The sequence below is a fragment of the Eleutherodactylus coqui genome, chromosome 8 (assembly GCF_035609145.1).
Source record: "Eleutherodactylus coqui strain aEleCoq1 chromosome 8, aEleCoq1.hap1, whole genome shotgun sequence".
Lineage (NCBI taxonomy): Eukaryota > Metazoa > Chordata > Amphibia > Anura > Eleutherodactylidae > Eleutherodactylus > Eleutherodactylus coqui.
This window is the reverse complement of record NC_089844.1, coordinates 99,546,791-99,570,560: the sequence shown is the minus strand read 5'-3', so window position 1 is coordinate 99,570,560 and position 23,770 is coordinate 99,546,791. Positions and strand designations below refer to the sequence as shown.

The 23,770-nt window shown below is 44.9% G+C and overlaps 1 protein-coding gene across 2 annotated transcripts in view; it reads right to left on the bottom strand.

The window, feature by feature from the left end:
* Positions 1 to 23,770, bottom strand: part of LUC7L (LUC7 like) — a 32,136-nt gene that overhangs the window by 7,170 nt on the left and 1,196 nt on the right. Inside the window, exons 2-6 of one of the 2 annotated variants that reach the window (XM_066576115.1) lie at positions 14,246 to 14,345; positions 6,567 to 6,661; positions 4,336 to 4,434; positions 1,955 to 2,065; positions 82 to 225 (exon numbers count right to left, since the gene is read on the bottom strand). In XM_066576115.1, the coding sequence (XP_066432212.1) occupies positions 82 to 225; positions 1,955 to 2,065; positions 4,336 to 4,434; positions 6,567 to 6,661; positions 14,246 to 14,345 (549 nt within the window). The remainder of the gene's footprint in view (positions 1 to 81; positions 226 to 1,954; positions 2,066 to 4,335; positions 4,435 to 6,566; positions 6,662 to 14,245; positions 14,346 to 23,770) is intronic. The other variant, XM_066576116.1, reaches the window with a different exon arrangement.

Genomic DNA, 23,770 nt, shown 5'->3' with positions numbered 1-23,770 from the left:
GTGTAAAGAGAAAGGCGACATGCACAGAGTAGATAACAGGGTCTGATGTTTTAGATGTACAAATGGAAACAGAATACCCACCTCAGCATCTCGTTTCCGGGCCTTGACTCTCTCCATCTCCATTAGAATCCTTTGAGATTCATCGACATTCCCTTCAGCTCCTAGTTCTTCAGCTTTTGCCAACAACTTTCCAATCTCTTCATTCAACTCATTAACTTTTTCAGCCTTAAAAAATATGAAAATAGACTAAATAAATCTAACCCATAAACCTGGCCATGACAAATTTAACAGTCAACAAAATGAGCATTCGGGTGATTGTTAGTTCTCTTGAATCCCCTATTAAATTTGCCCACCTCTACACTATAGCTCACCAGAAGTTGATTGGAAGCAGCCAGGACCCCGACTGATCAGTGTTCTCCCGGCGGCTGTCACCGTGTACAGTGCAGGAAGCAGACAGTTTTGTAAACATTGCAGCAGCCCAAATTGGTAACACAAGAACTGTTCCCATTGAATTCGGGACAGTGCAAGGGGGACCCAGGCAATTGCCCCAGTTTGTTCCTCCAGCATCAAATGCTGCTGGGACTCCTCAGACTATAACTGATCATTACAGAGGACTCAAGAGTCAGAGAGAACACCCAGCAATTCTATCCTCTTGGACGATGCCACACCAAGCTTGCTGTGCTTAAGAATGGACTGAGTGCCACAACAGGTTAGGCATCATATAGCATTTACACTGCTGTGTGTGAACTGTATGAACCCCAGCCAGTCATCTGAAGAAGAGATGCTCTGAGCCTTGACAAATAGGCTTGAATTTTACCAAAGAGCAATCCTGTTTGAATTCCCTGAACTTGAGTTCTAGTTTCTGGAAAAGGTTGCCTGCGTCTAAGTTTTTCCACCGCAGTCTTTGAGATGCTGATAACCCTGTTGGTACAGGGGGCAGTTCTGAGAAGACAGCGCCTCCTGGCTAGTATACACATAACTACAAGGTGTTGTAGAGGAGTACATTCTCTTGTGTAGTCCAATATAAGGTGAGGCTACATTAAGTTCTATTAAACGTCCTGCCATTGCTTAGTTTATATCTTGCTTGACAAATGTCAAATATGTACCTTGATACGGAGAGGTTTTGCATTAAAATCTCTTTCCAGGGAAACTATTGATGACATACATAGTATGCTGAGCTTAGGATAGGTCATCAATAGTTAGACCACTCTGGACCCTGGCAGTTGATTGGGCACAGACAGCTCTGCAAATACACAGAGGTCGGAGCAGGAGCAGACGCTCCAATCCCTGTATAGTGGCTGATGCTTGTAACTGCAGGTTGGGGTCTCATTGCAATCAATGGGAGCTGCGCCGAAGTCACCAGCACTGGCCCCTACACAGGGGTCGAGCAGCGGCTTCTGCTCTGAGCCCTGTCTATTTATGGAGTTGTTAGCGGATGCCCCAATCAGCTGAACGGCCAGGATCCAGAGCGGCGGACCGCAGCAGATGACCTATCCTGAGGATTGGTCAACAGTATTTTCCCTGGAAAACCTCTTTAAATTTTGCAACTTTGTCTCACGAATGGAGATCCTACAGACGTGATTCAGCAGATGCTGCCTGCTACTAAGCAGGGGCTTAGCTGAGCCCCTGCTAATCTAGCGAAATTTCTCAGCTTTTAATTATACTAGGAAAAGTCACTGGACTATATACAAGATGATCAAAAAAATAGCTTCCTGAGCAGCATCACAGAACTGAAGCCCATCTGAGGCTACATTCATATTGTGCTGGGACACCGATTCTGCTCCGTATGGATGACTAAAAATGACAGACTTATTCTGTCTAGCAAAAATGCAGAAACAGAATGGAAACTGTCAGATGCCACGTTCAGACACGGCACATTTGTTGCATCTTCAAAACCTCAGTCACACAGTTTAACTTGCTCATCGCTAGCCCTTCATAATTAAAGTGAAAATACCTTTACTGCGACTTCTGCACTAATTTCCTCTTGAGTTTCAGCAAGACGTTTCTTTGAAAATTCAGTTCTTCTATCACATTCTGCGATGAAGGACTCCAAATGATCCACAGCCTAAAACACCAAATTGTACACCAATAAGTTGTATTCTTTACACGTATCTTTAACATGTGCATTAAAAGAGAGACAGACAACAGAACTGTGACTTCCAGGTATTTACATCAATGAGATCCTCAATGCATCCACTATCAGATTTAGAACTGCATTTTACTTAGTGGCATAAGGGGAGTACTACTGCTTATGTACAACATCGTATCACAGTTTCCATGCAATCAAAACAAATGTATAAAAGTGCACATAACTAAAACTTAGGACAAAACTACGGTAGTATAAAAAGTAACTGCTTTATAGCAAGAGGTATGTATAACGCTACAGTCTTTCTTCCTATCGTCTAAGCCCCAACACTTGATCCCCCAACAAATACACTTAACCAGCCAGCTGCTGGATACACTGCACACGGCTCAGATAACATCTTCTCCAGCACTGTACAAAATAATACAAAAAGGGAGTTATAGCAATAACATGATTTAACATTTTCACAAACATGGCACAACAGGAAAAGGAACCTGCCTAAAAGTCCCTACTGTCCAATATAAAGTCAACGGAAATAAAAAAGATCTGTAAAGCTAAGACGAGGTTTAGAAAACTGAACCGCTGCTAGTTGTGGTGAACCAAGCTGTATTTAAGAGGGAAATGTATCAGCTATTTCATTTTTACTAATTAAAACAAGTCTTTTTACTAATCTGTTTTTGTTTTTTGATGGTAGATTTTTAAAATTCTACTTCCGGTATGATTTATGCTTTACAGCAGCCGCATGGACCATAGGAACCTGGAGAGCACTGATGTCTATGGGGGAAGGTTTGTATGCTAAAAGGTAACTCTGCAGGGAGGGGGCTGGAGGCAAGTTGTGATTATTGCCAATGGTGAATGCTGTATTATCTATATATGCGTTACCCTTCACTGTATTCTTGCCTGTGACTACTAAAAAGTTCTCTCGGGAACAGGAAGAGTCGGCCTATTGTGGCTCAGAGTGACACCAGCGAGATTTTATGAATATTTTTAATATAGATAGGAAAGATTAGAAAAAAAAAAAACCAAAAAAAAACAAAAAAACCACTAGATATATGATTAACAAAAGTTTCAACAGTTCATTTGCTGATTACATCAATTCGCTGCAGTTTTTTTTATGAAGTGGAAGTTTCTGTAAATCAACTGTATAAAGCTTGATGGATTATAGGTTGTCACTATTCAGATCTATGGAAAGGTAGCAGAACCTTTTGCAACAAATCTGCTACACAACCTTCATTCTGTCCTTGGAGAGTTCAAGTTTAAAACTTCTACTGCAGCTAGTGTGAGATCCCTGTATTTAGAAGCAGACGCGGTCCATTTTTCCATTCTAGCAATTTACTACCATCATAGCAAAACAAATGTTATGTTCCTTAATGGGTAGTTCCTTCCTGTCATTTACCGTTTTACTAGTCAGATGACGGCTGAAATTGAAGAATCCAATCACAATAATTATTTACATTTAGCAATTATTAGTACAATCAGACACTCTTCGTTGAATTGCAGCAATAATCGCTAAGGGCCCTTTTACACTGGCTGATAAATTACTCAGTTTCCTGCATTCAGTGGGAATCTGACCGGTATGTCCGACTAAACGGCGAATCACTTCTTTCATTGTTCAGTTTCTGCATGCAGAAAACTTAATGCTGGATCGGCCCATGTAAAACAGGCAATCGTTCATTTATGAGTGACTGCCTATTAACTGTGAACGGAGGCTGGCGGGCCAGAACAATCCCTGGCCCACTCCACTTCGTTCTTATGTAGAAGCACAGGAACGATTATCGCTGGGATGACCCGTCGGGCATTTGCTCCCACGACAGTTCGTTCCGTGTAAAAGGGCTCTATGTGCCATGATCGAAGACCTTCAGATTGTTTATATATTCTGCTCCTAACTTGCATGTCCGCCTGATAAGGATGACATTCCTGAAATGCAAGCATATTTTGAAAATCTCTAGCTAAATTTTGGGATAGTCACACAGCTGGTGAAGAGGGGGAAAAAAACAAAAAAAAAAAAAAAAAGTGGAACCAAAATATTAACCAGAATAATAAATTAATGGTAGAATGACAGCAGTTACATGAAAAAAATCTTTCCAATGTACAACCCCTTTCGGACCACCCCTCTTCCCTTCTCCCACAGGAACTTACGTGGAAATGAAATCAACAGCAAGACAGGCATTTAGTCACTTCTTTATATCAGTGATTTTACAGGCATCCACACAGTTCAGTACAACACATAGAAAGAAACAAAAACAACTTACATCAAGCTCAAAGAACAGATCTTTTTCTTTACTTGCAATTTCATAATCAGCTCTCAGTGCCAAGTCATGAATCTTGGTGCACTCACCCAAATCCATCCTCTAGGAAACAAGAGACAACAATAGAGAGACATTTTCAGGCTTTGGATTAACATCATGAAAGCTAATCAACCAAAACGCGTCAGCGGTTGTCAGACATTATGCTTTAAAATAGAAGATACCTGCTGGAAGGAGCACTAAACCTAGAAACGATAGAAGTACCCCAGAAATAGTGTTGTCCCTTTAGGCACGTGGACAGTTTTAATTGCGGCATCTAAATGGGTGACTGCGGAGTTTGGAGCCAACTCAGATTGCTGCAGTTGCTGTCAAAAGCAGCCAATGGCTGCCGGGTGCGGAGTGGACACTGCTCTTGAGCCCGCTCAACACTCCCTTTGCAACAGCATGACATATATACTCAAGTTATGTGGTTGGGAAGGGTTAAGAGTCCCTTGCTATTTGTCTAATTCCCTCCATCGGATGTGTCTAGTGCAGGTGATGACACGTGCGCAATGTCTCACTGCCATCGTCCAGGTCACCTTGCACAAGAGCCTCCGAGAGATTCCTGCTATGGTACAGGCCACACATACATTAGATAGCCCAGCTAAGAGCTCTCATTCAGCCGACCACTGGCTGAGACCTCCACTGATCGAGAACGCGTTCCATCCATTTCTATGGGGCTGATGGAAATACCTGAGCACTCGGCTATCCCTGCAATCCCACTGAAAGTGAATGTAGCGTTAGTGTGCATGGTCGATCATTGCCCCACTTAGTCTCCTCCAAACTGTGGGGGGGGGGGGGGGAGGTGGTGCAGTAACGGGGACACAATCCCTGTTCTCGAGATGGGTAGTAGGTCTCGGAAGCGTAGAGAATAACTTGTAAGAACCCCTTTAGGAACCACTTCTTCTCAGACACTGGATGCATTAGCGGGGCATTCCGACAGGGAATCAAGAACAGTAGCAGAGGGGTGCCACAACAAGTGTGTAACAGCAATATCTAGATGCTGGATCAGTAGCTTTTTTTAAACATTTATTTATTGATCTGTTTCATGCTAACAAAAAAAAAAAGTTTAATTTAATCATGGGACAGAGAAATGTACCAAGTGATAAAGTCATCTTCTATCCACAGAATAGGTGATAACCTTATAGGATTGGTAGGTTTCCTGCTATTGGGACCCAGTGATCCTAAAGGCTTGTGCATTAATAGATCGGGGGACATGCAAGTGCACTGCCACTTCATTATCTTCAATGGGAGTGTCAGAAATTGTCAAGTACAATCTCAGTACCACTGAAATGAATGGAGCAGCAGCACACATGCACAACCTCCGCTCATGTGGGAAACTTAAAAAAAAAAAATTTCTTTTTTTTCATGATCTGTGGGGCTCTCAGGAATGGGAGCCCCACCGGATAAGGAATAAAAAGATCGTACCTAGCTATAAAGTTAAGAATGTAGAATACAACACCTTGCATGACAAAAAATAGGAAAGCAATAGAATCCCTAAGACCTCATGTCCACGGGCAAAAGAAAAATTTAAATCCGCAGCAGATTTTAACTCTTCTCCTGCCCGCGGATCCGCACCCCATAGGGATGCATTGACCACCCACAGGTAGATAAATACCCGCGGATCGTCAATAAAAGTGATTTAAAAAAAAATGGAGCATGAAAAAATCTGGACCATGCTCCATTTTCGTGCGGGTCTCCCGTGGGGACGGCTCCCGCGGGCTTCTATTGAAGCCTATGGAAGCCGTCCGGATCCGCGGGAGACAAAAATCGGAATTTACTTACCCCCTCCGTTTCTTCTCTTCGCCGCGGCGCCATCTTCTCTCCGTCGCGGCCGGATCTTTTTTCTTCGGGCCGGCGCATGCGCGGGGCACGTCACCGACGTCATCCTGCGCATCCGCCGGGCCGAAGAAAGAAGATCCGGCCGCGACGCAGAGAAGATGACGCCGCAGCGAAGGAAGGATCCGGAGCGGGCGGGAGGTAAGTTTATTCTTATTTATTCTTATTTTCAGCCCTCATGTCCGCAGGGCAGGAGGGACCCGCTACGGATTCTCCATGGAGAATCCGGAGCGGGCCTGATTTTCCCCGTGGACATGAGGCCTAACAAAAAAAAAAAAAAAAAAGAAAAAAACAAAAACAAAACCACAACAAAAAACAAAATAGAAAAAAAACAAACAAGCAAACGCAAAGATAATCACCGTTCCAGCAAGAATATCATGAGGACAGCAATCCAGTAGATGACTTTTGCACACACGATCGTCTGTAAACTTTACTCGCTGCCGGGTCTCATCACCTGCAAGACAAATTAAAACAGACATCTTCAACTATACCTTTTGTGGTCATATATCAGCCGGTAACGTTCAGGAGAGGAGAGAAACTAAGGGTTCATTTAGAACTGCCAATTTCTCGCTTAAACGAGTGAACGGTGTCACTTTGCTTAGGCAGCCCGTTTATGCAGGCAGATACATCAATGGCTCATTCAAATGAGGAATCATTCATTCACTGTGTAAGTGAATGAGAACGACTGAAGGAGCACTAGTCAAACTGAACGAGCCAACGATTATTTTTATGCCTGCATAAAAATCAACGAAAAGCAAAATTTATCAGTCGGTCGTTGGCTGTGTTTACACTGAACGATTATCGTTGATTTTTGCTCGTTTGAATGGTAATCATTCCGTGTAAAAGGACCTTAAGCCATCAGTCTGGCTTCAGATGATCTGAAGGGCTTGGTCTTCAGCAGCTCACTATATATAGTTATATGCTGAAGCTACAGAAGACAAAAACAGTGCAAAACTATTGCAAAAATAATTTTTTCAGCTGAAATAGTCAAATTGAAATAAAACTGCCCCAAAAGGATGTCCATAGCCTTAGAGACATCATTATGATTGAGATGTACACTAAAAAGGCAAATAAAACTAGTAACTGCAGCAAGAAAACTGGATTTTTTTGTTACTCACCGTAAAAGCCTTTTCTCGGATGTTCATTGGGGGGACACAGCAAAGACCTTGGGTATAGATCCTGCCACTAGGAGGCGAACACTACGCAAAGGAAGAGTTGACTCCTCCTACTAGATATACCCCTCTTACAGACACTGCTAAATCAGTTTATAAACACACACATACCTTGAAAACAGCACAACTAAATGAAAGGGAAGGGGGAAGATTAGAGCAGAGAAACGGACAGTACCCCCCAACCAATGGGTGGGTGCTATATAGATGTGGAGAGAATGAGTCAGGGTTGGACCATTGTCCCTGCACGGTCAGGGTGTCTAGGATCTACCCCTTTCCCAGCCTGAGAGGCTGGCGTCTGGAGTCTGTGGTAGGACCTTCTCTGTGAGAGGTTGAGTGTAGTCAGCCATCGGAGTAGGGAACAATGGACCGACTGGGGGTAGAGTCACGGACTTGCGCGATCTGTTCTAGCAAGCTAAGATGGCTTGTTGAAGTGTGCAAGTGTGGAACTGCATGTAAGGTACTACTTGGAACACAGCTACTTTGAGCCCCAGTACCTGCATACAATGGTGGATGGAAATGGGAGTTCAAGACTGTAGAAGAGCGAGCTTGTCTCAGAAGTTGTACCCGTACCTTCACCTGAACCATGTCAAAGGCCAAGAAAGAGGAGCTGCCATGATGGGATCAGATTGGACTTAGAATGATTGATGATCCACTAGAATCGCCTGAGTGTCCAGCACTATCTTGAGGCTCTCATTGGCTTTGAGGGACAGAGCCTTGATCAGTAGGTCATCCAGATAAGGGATCACCACTATCCCCTGGAAATGAAGTGGTGCCACAAGAGCGGACGGGGAGGGGGCTATTGCCAGATTGAATGAAAGCACTAGTGGGACTGGAGAATCAGGAGGTGGAGAGAGGATTCTTCAATGTCTTCCATGGAAACAACACTGCCCAGATGGATTCCATACCAAAGTGACATACTTTAACGGAGTGGTTGAGGAGCTTTAGATATAGGACTGAACAAAATCGATCAGTCCTTTTTGGGGAACACAAACAGGTTGAAGCCAAATAAAGTAAAAAAAGGTTTGTGAGAAGGAATGGAGGCAGTGCCTTAGTCAAGCAAATCTTGAATGTCTTGAAGGTAATGGGAGAGTCTGGCAGATTGCATGGTGGGGAAGAAGTGAAAAAATAAACATGCTCTGGGAGCAGAATGAAAATCTATTGCATAACCCAAAGACAACTCACGTACACAAGAGTTTTGGAAGTGATTGAACCACATGTCCTTGAATAGCAGAAGAATGCCCCTCTGCCCTTTCATGCTAAGGACAACTTAGCTGTTTGAGGACGAGAGTGCCAGGAAGTACAGTTAGGGCCAGAAATATTTGGACAGTAACAATTTTCGCGAGTTGGACTCTGCATGCCACCGCATTGGATTTGAAATGAAGCCTCTACAACAGAATTCAAGTGCAGATTGTAACGTTTAATTTAAAGGGTTGAGCAAAAATATTTGATAGAAAATGTAGGAATTGTACACATTTCTTTACAAACACTCCACATTTAAGGAGCTCAAAAGTAATTGGACAAATAAACATAACCCAAACAAAATATTTTTTGGTTCAATATTTTGTTGCGAATCCTTTGGAGGCAATCACTGCCTTAAGTCTGGAACCCATGGACATCACCAAACGCTGGGTTTCCTCCTTCTGAATGCTTTGCCAGGCCTTTACAGCCGCAGCCTTCAGGTCTTGCTTGTTTGTGGGTCTTTCCGTCTGAAGTCTGGATTTGAGCAAGTGAAATGCATGCTCAATTGGGTTAAGATCTGGTGATTGACTTGGCCATTGCAGAATGTTCCACTTTTTTGCACTCATGAACTCCTGGGTAGCTTTGGCTGTATGCTTGGGGTCATTGTCCATCTGTACTGTGAAGCGCCGTCTGATCAACTTTGCAGCATTTGGCTGAATCTGGGCTGAAAGTATATCCCGGTACACTTCAGAATTCATCCGGCTACTCTTGTCTGCTGTTATGTCATCAATAAACACAAGTGACCCAGTGCCATTGAAAGCCACGCATGCCCATGCCATCACGTTGCCTCCACCATGTTTTACAGAGGATGTGGTGTGCCTTGGATCATGTGCCGTTCCCTTTCTTCTCCAAACTTTTTTCTTCCCATCATTCTGGTACAGGTTGATCTTTGTCTCATCTGTCCATAGAATACTTTTCCAGAACTGGGCTGGCTTCTTGAGGTGTTGTTCGGCAAATTTAACTCTGGCCTGTCTATTTTTGGAATTGATGAATGGTTTGCATCTAGATGTGAACCCTTTGTATTTGCTTTCATGGAGTCTTCTCTTTACTGTTGACTTAGAGACAGATACACCTACTTCCCTGAGAGTGTTCTGGACTTCAGTTGATGTTGTGAACGGGTTCTTCTTCACCAAAGAAAGTATGCGGCGATCATCCACCACCGTTGTCTTCTGTGGACGCCCAGGCCTTTTTGAGTTCCCAAGCTCACCAGTGAATTCCTTTTTTCTCAGAATGTACCCGACTGTTGATTTTGCTACTCCAAGCATGTCTGCTATCTCTCTGATGGATTTTTTCTTTTTTTTTCAGCCTCAGGATGTTCTGCTTCACCTCAATTGAGAGTTCCTTTGACCGCATGTTGTCTGGTCACAGCAACAGCTTCCAAATCCAAAACCACACACCTGGAATCAACCCCAGACCTTTTAACTACTTAATTGATTACAGGTTAACGAGGGAGACGCCTTCTGAGTTAATTGCAGCCCTTAGATTCCATTGTCCAATTACTTTTGGTCCCTTGAAAAAGAGGAGGCTATGCATTACAGAGCTATGATTCCTAAACCCTTTCTCCGATTTGGATGTGGAAACGCTCATATTGCAGCTGGGAGTGTGCACTTTCAGCCCATATTATAAAATTGTATTTCTGAACATGTTTTGTAAACAGCTAAAATAACAAAACTTGTGTCACTGTCCAAATATTTCTGGCCCTAACTGTACGTGGTATAAAAAAAAGAGGTTTGCTTTTTGCGGCCCTGAGGGGACTGGCGCAATTTGGAAGGCACGGCATCGGACACCTCAGCAAAGTTGTTTTGCCCATTTGGATGTGGCCCAACTGACCCATGATGAGGTGAAGAGCAGATGAAGGGCCAACTCAGTCACCTCAAAGGATGACTTGGCAAAGTATTCCAGCCGTCTATCATGCTGGTCCTTAAAAGGATGATGCATCTGCCAGGAGCAGGATAGCGCATTTGGACAGGCGAAACACTGGACCGTTCACCAACTGTGAAGGGGATCACTTCAAAATTGACTGATTCCTCAAGGAACAGAACGATCAAGAGCTTAGGCTTGAAGTAACGTATATCTGGGGTTGAGCATTCTTTGGCCATGACCTCCTTAAAACCCACGTGAGTGGGGAATGTTATAGCAAACATCTAGGACATTGGCAGGAGGAGCTTGTGGTAGTAGAGGAATATTGGTCTTCGGATTGGTGCTCGGATGACTGAGTTCCCCACTAGAAACAGGCACTGTAGCTGTATGTGCAGGGTAAAATTTGCCTAACTGCAACGTGTACACAATATCAAGGCTAGGGTGTCCTGAAGCTGCCTACGGCACATCTTACTCAGGTCCAGGAGATCACCCCATCGCCTGTGGAGCAGAGGAAAAGCAAAAAAAAAAAAAAAAAAAAAAAAAAAAATGGCATTCAGGTAAGAGGCACAGGAACCTGGGGCCAGGATTGATCACCAGTAGTGGAAATCCCACCCATGAAAGGGAGTCGAGATGAATCGTAGGAAGGCCAAACTCAATCGCCCATCAGTGGCGAGCACTTTCCCTGCACAAAAGGGAACACTTCTTTCTTGTGAGTGAACAAAAACAGAGTGCAAGAGGTGGTGCCGGAAATGGCGAGGCGATCGCTGGGCCTGAACAAGTGATAGGAAGTCTCCATAACGCAAGGCATCTGTTCGCATGGAGTGGGAGCCCAGAAATAGGGATGGGAGCAGATAGGAATGAAGGGCCCCATACTTGCCTTCCCTGAAGGGGAAGGGCCACATGTCGTGGCATCAACTCCAGCCTGATCCTTCGCCCCAGGATCCAAGCAAGAGGCTCTTTGCTGGCAGGTCACAGAAGAGGTATGCTTTTCCGTGTCACCTAGCCTTCAGGAGGTAGGGAAAAAGCAGGGAAGTTAGTGGCAACCCTGGTGTCCCTCCTTAGTAGGGTAGTAAGAGAATTTTGTCACCCTGTGAACCCAAAAAGTCAATGAAACTCCTGGATCTTGAAGACCTGCAGCAGGAAGGACTGCCTCTTATGGACACTAAGCTAAAACCGATTTAGCCAAGTGGCTACAAGAGGGGTATAGCTGGTAGGAGGAGTCAACTCTTCCTTTGCATAGTGCTCACCTCCTAGCGGCAGAAGCTATACCCAAGGTCTTTGCTGCGTCCCCAATGACACAGCCGAGAATATAGGAATTATGTCCTGTCGTTAATTCAGTTTCCATGAGTCCGTCATGACAGCACCTATGGAGGTTGCCCTCTGACTTCTGCAGGAACAGGAAGACAGTAAGCCCCCCCCTCCACCTCCAGTGACTTCTAATAACTAACGGATGTAGACTTCATAATTTATTAACAGAAATAATCTATAACACGCTGCGTCGTGTATTAATTTTACAATTTGAGGGCAAGTAGAGGTGCTGTCATGGACCTGTGCAAAGTGAAATAATGGTAGGACATAATTCCTATATTCCACATCATCCATTAATGACAGCACACATGGGGCAGTACCATATTATATTCTCCTGGACGGACTACAGCCTAGAGGACTTTCCGTGCAAAAGTCCAGTCGGTAATGTTTTGTAAAGGTGTGAATGTTAGACCAGGCAGACGCCTTGCATATCTGTTCTGCTAAAGCCTCTACCCAAGACAGGAGAGCCATCATAGAATAAGCTCCAAGACCCTCTCGGAGGGAATATTGTCATGAGCCTTATATGCCTCCTGGATTGCCATTCTAATCTAGCAATAGAGTCCTTTCCTCTACCTGGACCCTGGAGTTGAAAGAATAGGATTACCACCCTCCCTGAAAGGCTCTAAAGCCTGTAAGTATGTCAGCATGGCTCATCTCACATCTAATTTATGAGAGCACTGTTCTCTCGTTTTTTGGAATTCTGACAGAATGAAGGTAGAGTTATTTCCTGTTCCCTGGGAACGTAGAAACCACCTTGGGAAGGAAGGAGGGATCGAGTGAGTATTTTATTTTCTAATGTTGAGAGATAGAGCTCTCTGCAGGAAAGAGCCTGGATCTCACTAACCCTTCTAGCAGATGTAATGGCTACCAGGAATATATCCTTCAGGGTGAGGAATTTCAAAGACAATCTCTCTAAGTTCAAAGTGAGGACTGCACAGACCGTATAGGACTAGGTTGAGATCCTAGGAGGTAACAGATTTCCTAATAAAAGGCAGAAGCCTATTTGCTACCTTGAGGATTCTCCAGATTAATCGATGTTCTGCTAGATGGAGGTCAAAAAAAGTTTCCAAGAGCAGAAACTTGTACTTCTCGAAGAGGTGGTTATTACCTAGTTGGAGAGACACTGATCTAAGAGTATGTTTTCCAGCATTCAAGCTGTCAATTTTAACATCTTGAATTCCTGGTACCAAATTGGACCCTGGGTTAGAAGATCCTGCCTAGGAGGTAGAAGCATGGTGTCTTGGACTGAGAACGATATCAATAGAGGAAACCAAGCTCTGCTTGCCCATGATGGTGCAATGAGTATCACTCCTTATCTTCTGCAGAACTCCGGGAATGAGGGGCAGCGAGTGATGGTGGTAGTATTTTGTGTTTTTTTTTGGGGGGGGGGGGGGGGGGGGGCATATGCTAGGTCCATTCTACTCTTGCAAGAGCATCTAAACCGGCTGGGTTGTCGCCAGGATTTAGTGAAAATAATCTTTGGCATTTCTCCTTGTGGCCAATAGGCCTACCTGAGGTTGCCCCCCTTGATTTATGATGGAGCTGAAGAGCTCGTTGTTTAGTGACCACTCTCCAGGGTCCAGATTCTGCCGACTCAAGTAGTCCACCATTATGTTCTGGAAGCCTTTTACGTGCACAGCTGAAAGGGACAATCACTTGTTTCTGCCCCAGAGAAGCCTCTTTCCGTAAGTTTTTGCAGTTGTGGCCTGGCGTTCATGCGCAGTGCTACGGTCCCGAGCGCACCAGGCGATCCTACACCGGGATAGGTGTACTTACAGTCGCTTTACAGCTCGCTATCCACCGAGAGAAGGCTAAGGGATGCACAGAGGGTTTTAGGCTGCCGAGGCCAGAGGAGAGCCGCAGCCCCCGCAAAAGAAACTCTCCTGTGTCTACTGCAGAGCCAGGAGGTGGGTGGGGAAGAAGTGCTTTTAAACTCTCCTGTCCCTACAGAAGGCAATTTCCATGTGTACTGTTATGACTGGATGATGTGAAAACAGCCGATAGCCGCCGAGCATGAGGTGAGCCTGCCTCCCGAGTCCACTTCATACAACCCCATGTGACTCGTGAATGTTCAATCAATCACAGGTCGTTAAGGCATTTAAGTGTTACTAAATGCATGTAAAAAGGTTTTTATTTTAACACTCACACGGCCGATTTCACAAAACGCCTCTTTAAGCATACCCGAGCATGCTTCAGAATAAGCTGCCGTGTGTGTACATAAGGAATATCACCCTTTCTGGTCATTATATGACTGGTGTTCTGTATTTTCCCCATCTGCAGGGTGTATAACGGATTCTCCATCCTCTCAAAACTGGTGGGAGGAGTTGCCACTGTGCTGTGTTCTATAGACTGTGCACAGAAAGCTGCAGAGATTCTTGTCTCTGTTACAGACACAAACCTTATGTAGGAGTGTATAGAGAGATTTAGTAGTGTATATGCATAAGCAGCAGATAACTCACCATTAGCTCGAGGATTCACGTCTGTGTGAGAGTCTCTCCCTCCCCCTCCTCTCTGCATACCATTCAATGAGCAGGATGACTTGTCCCTCTGCTCTGCGTCCTAGCGTCCCGTCAATCATGTGAGAGTGAACAGCAAAGTAGGGGGAAGGGAGGAAGCACTTTAGGGGGATTTTTCAGCACAAAAACAGTTTTAGATAAATAAGAGGTTAAAAGCCAATACCCATTATGGACAAATCTAAAAGGCCTAGAACTATACAAGATGAAATATTTGGTGGCTTAGTGGAAAGATGTAAACATACTTTCCCAGTACATGAAAATATACACAAAATGGATCAAAGAGGAATGGAATAAAGGAGAATAGTTTTTTTAATTTCAAGGGGCCTTAAAATGAGTTATCCATTCTCAGAGGATGATTGTGTGAACTGGGAGACCATCCCTAGGTGGATCTTCCACTGGCTGCCTTACCATTTGTTAATGCCACACAAAAGATCCCATGGATCGTAAAGTGTAAAACTTCTTAAACCCCCCCCCCCCCCCTCCAAAAAAAAACAACAAAAAACAGTCAGCTCTTCAGAATTCTTAGGCCAAATGCACACGGCCAGGTCGTATTCCGTAGGGGAATCCAACCCTGTGGCTGGCCGGTGACCTCCGCGCATCTTTCCGCAGTCTTCTTGATCTGTACTGTGGATATGCCGACTGGCGCACATGTGCATTACAGGATGATGCCATCGCTAGGTGATGACAAGGATCCCGCAATGATGACTGCGGAAGGGCCGTGGGTCAGATGGCTTCTGTTTAATTCAATGGAAGCCAGCTCAAAATAGAGCATGCTGCAATTGATTTCTGCTAATGGGCATGAAAACCCACTTTTATATTATATGCTTATGGCAGGTATTTACTGCGGACGCCCACTACGGATTCTGCAATGCAAATCCGGCCGTGTGCATTGGGCACTAATGTTTGGTTAACTCAAACAGAAATGCACATTCAAAACAAAAGCACCTTGTGAGCAAATTGTAGACTGTCAGTCCTTAACATGGCCATTGTTTTTTTTGGCAGAGGTCATTGCAGAATCGGTTACCAGTGATTCTAATTCCACTAAAAGGGTACTCTGGCTAAAATCCTGGTTGGGGGGTCCTGAAGTTATTTTTATTCTTTACCATTCCATTGTCAAAAAGAAAAAAAAATGCAGAAAAGGGAAGCCTTTTTTCGAAGCTCAGGTCAACCTCCAGACGCAAAGGCAAAATGAGTCAATGGAGCTATGCAAAAGGGGACAAAGGAAGAAAATTCTGCTTTAAGCCAAATCAAAAAGAAGACCAAAAAAATCAAAGCAATGACACCATCCCAACACTCATTTCTAGTGTCTACCTTTCAGGATATCTTCAGCTCCCTGTATATATTCACAAAAGTAATGTCGGAAATAGTACTTTAAAGGGAAAAGACTGATAAGTATTCCATATGTAGACAACATACTAATTGGGGCAGAATCTGAGGAACTCTTAAATTCCCAAATATTAATCTCTACCCATCTTCTCTATTCTCTAGGCTGGATAATCAAGTGGGGAGGGAAGGGGAAAATCAGAAAGGACTCCCAAACCTGCCAAAAAATACAGAATCCTCAGCTTCAAATAGAAAGCTTTGTGAAGCTGCTTGCTCAATCTGAGCAGCCATGCCTCTTCTAGGGGAATTAACCTCCTACAATCCAGCGGTAGGCTGGGCCCAACACCATACAAGAGTTCTTCAGTGTAGGACAGAACTCAGACTTGTCTAGACAGAAGAATGGTATAAGGGAAAACTGTGAAAGATTCTTTACGCTGCTGGTTGATGAACAATCTAAACAAGAGGGTCAGATGGCTCCAGAACCCAGTAACCCATTATGACGGACGCAAGTTCTTACGGTTGGAGAGCTCAGATAGATGACCTTTCGACACCAAGGTGGAACAAGATCTACTTCTCTTCAAAAACTTCAAGAGGGTGGAAAGCCATGTCTTATCCATTATAGCGAGTCACCTAAAAGGATCCCTGAACACAAAAGACAAAACTTCCTCAGCCGCCAGACCTTAGATCTAGGGAAACAGACCCTCTCCCAAGAAATATCCCAAAGCCTACTTAACAAATGGCAAATTCCCCAGGTAGACAAGTAGTTCTCACTCAATCCCTGGGATTATCGATTGCAGTGGATGCGTTGGTACAGGACTTGGGCCAGGAGCCAGGTTAATGGGTTTCATCCGATTCACCTAATTCCCAGGGTTCTCTAAACGTTTCTTCATGAGAAGTGTAAATGTCCATCCGTCTAAAAAAAGGCCATCAAAAAGAGTAATACAGTCTAGTAGAAAAGCCAAGACCGATTAAAACCTAAGATTAAAAATTTATCTCTGACCTGAAATCTAAATGGAGTCTTTAAAGATTTATCATCAGCTCCTTTTGAACCTAACAGGTGCTTTCAGGCGGAGCGATCATTGTCCAAATGAGGGAATGACAATTGTTCAGTCTAAACGCAAGTGAAAGACGAACGATAATTTGCTTTCTGCGTCGTTCACTTTATAAAAATCATTGTTGGCTCGTTTGGTTTAAATAGCGTTCGTTCAGTCCTTAGTCACTTACACAGCGAATTGAACGAGTCAACGAGCCATCGGTCTGTCTAAACAGGTTGTCTAGGCAAACGACGGCGTCATTCGTTCCAATGATAAATTGGCTCATCTAAAAGGGCCCTTAGATTCCATCTCAATCAGAGCCTTAACGTCGAAGACAGTTTTTCTATTTGCAATAGCCTCAGCACCGAGAGAGAAAACCAGGCCTGAACTATTCAAGGGCCATTTTAACCAAAGTGGCTTCATCCTTTCATAGATCTCAAGGCATTGTAATTCACTTCTTCTGTGACAATCCGAAAAGTTATCAAGAACTTAGTTCTTACTGTTTTTAAGCAAGAAGGGCGGCCCTAGATCAGGAGAGAAATTTTTCAAAAAAAAAAAAAAAAAAAGTAGAGAAAGTGGCTAAGAGCTCCATATCTAGATGGATTTGTCTAGCAATCACTGAAGCATAAGGCCATCATTAAACCAGTTCCTGAGCGTCTACAGGCCCGTTCGACTATGTCCACCTCCTGGGTTCAACAAACCTCAGCTTTTATTGACCAAATGTGCAGACTTGCCTCTTGGAAAAACAATGACCCACTTTTTACACAACATTATAGGTTATATGTTCGAGCAAATGAAGATCTGGCCTTTGGACAGAATGTCCTTTCTGTAGTAGTCCCTCCCTAATTTGTGTTTCGTGGGTACTTCTCAGATGGTACCATCGTGGAGACTTCCAGGAAACCGGATTACTGGCGAGTCCAATTCCACTTTTTTTAATTTTCAGAAAACAATGCATAGTCTTGAGATTTCGGCCAATGCCCTAATCCCTTAAACTCCTTTTTACATTGCTCGTTAAAGGGCCTTTTTATGATGCATCCGCCTCTTTATGACACTGCGTTGGAAGCCTGGCACACATCTCCAGTCACAGGAGTGGGGGCCTGGCTGTCTGGTGACAACCTGGCACCTGCTCCGACAGCAGGAACACCATTTAACCCTTTACATGCTGTAGTCAATGCGACTATGTCATGTAAAAAGCTGACAGGGTTCTCTCTGTCACCCGTGGGGGCCTCGCAATGTAATCACTATGTGAACTGGAGGCTTGAAGTTGCCGCCCACGGTCTGCCGTTTACAGTGGCCTCTGGTTGAGCTTCTTAGGACTAGTGGGACAATAATTAAAAAAACAACCAAACTTTAAATTGGCTAAAAATATGAAAAAAAAAAAAAAAAAAAAAAAAGAGTCAAAATCCCACCTTTCCTCTCTTAGGCCGCCTGCAGACGGGCGGGTCGGATCCGGCGACGAGAATTCTCGCCGCGGGACCCGACCCCAGCAGGGAGCAGCGCGTACTCACCCGCGCCCCGCCTCTTTCATGTGCCGGCTGCCGGCGCATGCGCAGACCGGAGCCGGCGGCTGGGTGAGTGACGTTTCTGTGCGAGGCTCTGCGAGCCCTGCACAGAAATAGGTCATGCCGCGGTTTGTTTGCCGCGCGACATTTTGCGCGGCCAAACAGCGGCCGTCTGCATAGGAGTGCGTATTGTAATGCACTCCTATGCAGGCTTTCAGTGGCGGAAAACCCGTGTGCAGGCGGCCTTAGGATGGCAAATCATAAGTTTGGTATTACCCTTTCCAATTCACTGTCTGATGTCTAAAGACATTATGATTTAAGGCTGTACAGCTCCGATGTTGGAAGACATCTGTTAGGGTTCTCTTACTGTATATTGCCAGCCTCTCTGCTGTCGGAGACTATCCAACGTGTCACCTCATGCAGTACTGGCTTTAGCCAGCATATAGCGCCGTTGTATAACGGCAGAAAAAGAGTAAGCCCCCTAGGAAAACCAGGATACAAATTGGATTGGAAAGGGTTAAAGCCTTCACAATGAGCCACTTACAACAAATCTGTACATTTAACTCGCACGGCACACGCCATCAACATTAACATGCCGAAAATAGCTAACCAAAACTTCTCCAGAGCAGCACCAGTCCTTTGGAATGTACTACCAAAGGCTACCCGAGCAATCCAGGACTCGCAGAACTCCAGGCGTGCTCTAAAAACGCACCTCTTCAGGGAGGCATACCACATTCCCTAAACAAACCCCTCTGTACTCCGCCTGATAACATGCTCCCTGACCTACTGACTGCAATCCCTGCTAGCCATCATAAACAGGTCCTGCAGTCATACTGTTTCTGCCGTCACACGGCTAAATGTCTGACCATTGTCTGTGTATATCACCCCTCACTCTCCACCTCGCCATACCATGCACATCTCCAGCCCCTTTACCCTCTCTATCACCCCATTACTTGTAGTATGTAAGCTTGTTGGAGCAGGACCCTCACCCCTATTGTTTCCATCAACTGATTACTATGTAACCGTGGTTCTGTAATTTTTTGTATTTTGTCTTTCTCTATCCCCTGTCTATGTAAGCGCTGCGGAATATGTTGGTGCTATACAAATAAAGATTATTATTATATCTTACCTATCAAACCTCACAAACCACTAAACAGAAAGTAACCAAAAAGCCGTATTGATCACCAAATGGTACCATCAACATAAGTCATTACTGACCTGCAGATAGACCGGGCTCACATGAGCGAATCCCACAGTGTGCCGGCTGACAGATATAGGAGCAGTTACACTGCGCCAAAATAGAACATGCTGCGATTTTTCTCGCATGCATATTTCATGCAATTTGTGAGAGCGGTAACATGGCCGCCTATGGGACTTTGGTACAGCATATTCCACTCGCAAAACACGCGTGAAATATGCAACACCGACACGCTTATGTGAGCCGGGCCTTAAAGGGGGCACTGCTTTCCTGCTCTGTTCAGGGAGCAGGACAGGGAATCTCTGTAGCCGAATGGCTCCATCTCAGGATGGAACCGAACAGCACCAAACGGACCCCGTTAACTTTCCACCCGGCTGGATGCAGCACTTTTTCGTCCGCATTTTGCGCCGAGTCTGCAACAGAACCTCCGACCGGAGGCGCCAACGCTGGTGTGAAACCAACCATAACTTAGTATTTATACCACACACACTGAACTAAAAACAAATGAAGACGTGCCAGAATTACAGGTTCTAGGAAAAAAATAAATTAAAAGTGATCAAAATATATGTTCCCATTAAAGGGATCAATGAAGGCTTCAGCTCATCCTGCCAAAAAGCCTTTATAGAGATCCAGCGATGGTAAATTATTATGGCTCCTGGAATACGGAGTGCTTTGCTATCTTTGTACTACAAACATGGAAAATAAAACCCTGTATAAACTTGGTATCCCAGGAATAGTGCTGACCCAGAAAACAAATGATCACATTATACATTCTGCACGCTGAACAATTAAATCCAACAAACAATGCAAACAATGGCCGAATTTCTTGTCCTGCAAGAAACAAGTTCTCATATGGCTGTCAGCAGAAAAAAAAATCAAGTTATGATTCTAGTAATGTGACGATAGGGGAAAAACAAAGAGGGAAGAAAGGTTTGTTGGTCATTAAGGTACAAACCGGTTCCTTTAGTAAAAAAATTAGGAACAGGTTGAGTTCTGTACATTGTAATAAAGGCTGTACAGCTGCTCACGGTACTGGTGCATCTTGACACCACCAGGAAGTACTTGCAGAGTCAAGTTTGACACTCACATCAGTTACTTGCAATGCAGGTCCCCCAGCGCCAGCAGCGCATTGCCACACTGGAAAGGGCCTTTACCGGCTGCACTCCCCCCCCCCCCCCCTGTGTTAAAGCGCAGAGCGGGGTCAGCCTCGGGTTGTTGAGCATCTTGTTACCAGCAGGAAGTAGGGGGTGGAGACAAGCTTGACAGGGCGTTTATGCCCCCTGTTCCGGATTGGCTGGCAGCTGCCTCCCCTTCTTTGGCCTCAGAGGTCCTGCCAGTCACTGAGAATGTTGTCCGGGCAGCCGTCGGGGAAGATACTTTGACCAGGAAGCTACTCAGCTCCCCATCTGCCTCTAAGCAGGGACAGTGCTGACAGGCGCTGAAGGTAGAGGAGGCAGGGGAGCAGTACCAGACACCGGCCTCCCATCTCCCCTTTACTGATGCAAAAATCACTACAGACACTGCAAGGACCTTCAGGAATTCAGCCAATCAGGAGCTAGGGGTGTGTCAGCGTCATTCCTCCATGCAAGCCCTGTCATACCCCTAGCTTCCGGTAACGTCAAGATACAATAATACCGAAAGGTCTTACAGCACTAGAGAAGTGCAGCATGATACAAGCGGCTCATCACCCAGAGCCCAGACCATGGGGCTTATGTACTAATACTACGAGAGGTGACTGAAAAGTTCTCGGCCCACACATGAAATACTTCTCTGAGTCGAATGCCAGTTTAGCAACTAATAGTACATTCCTTTGCTAGGTTACACACCAAATTTTTCATTAATATCTTTTTTTTGTTTCAGATATTGGAGTTTGAAGTGTCCGAGGTGTACACATCCTGAAAAATGGAAAGACAGCAAGCGTGCGGTCATCCAATACCGGCTGGAAAAGGGCATGAGCGCACAGGAGATCCATAATGACACGATGGGAACATTAGGGGAGGATTCCCCTTCCTATTCCACTGTGAAAAAGTGGGTGGCGGAATTCAAGCTGGGGAACACCTCTGTCCAGGATGCACCTCGCAGTGAAAGACCGGCAATGGCCAGTACGGAGGAAAACGTCAATCCATCATATCATCAGGGCAGACCGGCGTGACAGAACGCTACCTTGCTGAGAGTGGGCATATCTCAGGAATGTGTTGGACACATAAGAGTTGTACTTGACATGCACAGGGTCTCATGTCGATGGGTCCCAAGAGTGTTGACAGCAGAAAACAAACACCAGAGACACATCATGTCCCCCTTAAAGTTGACCCTTTTTGAGGCAGATCCTGTGACATTTCTCAAAAGTTTTGTGACAATGGATGAAGCATGGGTTCACCACTTTCAACCCAAAACCAAGGTTCAAGTTCAGGTCAGTCCCATCAGCTGGCAAGGTGATGTCTCTGTTTTTTGGATTCGAGGGGTATTATTCTGGCTGAATACATCAAAAAAGGTGAAACAGTGAATGGAGCATATTATGCTGCTCATCTAATGCGCTTGAGGGAGGCCATCAACGTGAAACGCGTTGGGATGTTGACAAATCGAGTGCTCTTTCATCAGGACAATGTGCTCACGCACACGTCCGCCATTGCGATGTCTGCCATCGAGTCCTGTGGCTTCGAACTGCTTCAGCCCCCACCTTATTCACGCGATTTGGCCCGCTCTGACTTTCATCTCTTCCCTAAAGCTCAAGAAACATCTAGCTGGAACCCATTTTCGATCAGATGAGGACATTATGGCTGCCATGCAGGAAGAAACATTCTTCAAGCAGGGTATAATGGGCCTGCAGCACCGGTGGCAAAAGTGTGTGGTCCTAAAAGGGGACTACGTTGAAAAGTAGCCATAAACATTTGGACTACTGACAGTCTTTATTGGTGGGCCGAGAACTTTTCAGTCACCCCTCGTATCCACAAGTTACACAGTAGCTTTGCTGAATAACTCCCTCGAATTTTAAGACTGTCTAGTCTAAGTTTTGGCCTATTAGTTGCCTTCGTTTACGTCAAAAATTGTGCTACATTTTTGGAGCAAAGTCCAACAATTTGGGCAAGTTAAAAAAAAAAGTGTCTGAAAAGACATGGCACCAAGCATGCAATGCCGTTCTCAGGCACAATTTGCTCCAGAAAGCTGCTGTATTTTGACTATTAAGCCTCCCCTTTATGAGCCGTCACTGCGCCAATTGTGTAGCAACACCCTTGAAGAACAGGAAAGAACCTTCCCACGGACACAACCGAGAGAAGACCGGCAGATTGGCCATGTGGCTCCTGGGATTCAGCACCTTCTGCCTGGTGGGACCAGATGGAAGTCATGTGAGATCTCCATATGCAGAAGTACATGTATGTCATACGTGTTCTAACAGACATCATAGAAACCACCCCATCACATCAGTGGACCTTGCTGGCTGCAAAACACATGGTCTCTTTACGCACCGCTGATCGACAACTTCTATAATAAAGCCCCGCCCAGACCGGCATTGGCAAACATGTTTCACAGATGTGACAAACGTACACGAGAAGCGAGAGTATTTTAAGAACACAATTATGTTTTTAGCTAGTGCGCAAAAGATGCATTTTAATTCTCCTTGATGAGTTGGGCCTCATGTCCACCGGGAAAATATGGCCCATGCGGATTTCCACAGCAGAGGCAGTATTGTTTTTTTTCTTTTGCATGCGGGAGATTAATTGAGATAGGGGACAATTGAGCCCATCCGCGAGCGATCCGCGTTAAAATGCTGCATTTTAATTCCCGCGTGGGCTATCCGCAAATCGCTTAAAAATACCATCGCTGGCTATTTAATTAACCGCAGGTGGTTAATGAGATCCTATGGGCCATTTTATATGCAGATCATGCGTGCAGGAAACCCGCGCGGATTTAATAAATCGATTTCCCCTGTGTACATTGGGCCTCAGGTCTCGTGTCCACGGGCATAACTCATTTAGCCAATCCGCACGTGAAATCTGGAGATCCCTTTTCCCATAGGGAACCATTGACCATCCGCGGTTAATTTACTGGCCGCGGATGGGATTTATTTCAATTTGCGGATTTCACATGTGGGGAAAAAAACGCAACATGCTCCATGTTACGGTCAGATGGGCCCGCTGATATGTACAGGAGATCCGCAAATTCATTTTGAAGGTCAAAGTTAATTAGTAAGATGAAAAAACGGCTTGGAGGGGGAAGGGTTGGATTTCTATCACGCGCAGATGATCCGCGCCCATCCGTCTTTTAGGTGGAATGATTATTGTTTGAACGAGTGAAGGTGAACAGTGGTTCAGTCTACACGCCGCCAACGATGATCACCCCTTTTTTTTGCTCGCCAATTAGTTTCTGCAGCCATTAAAAAAAAAAATCGTTGGCTCATTCGCTAACCGTTTGG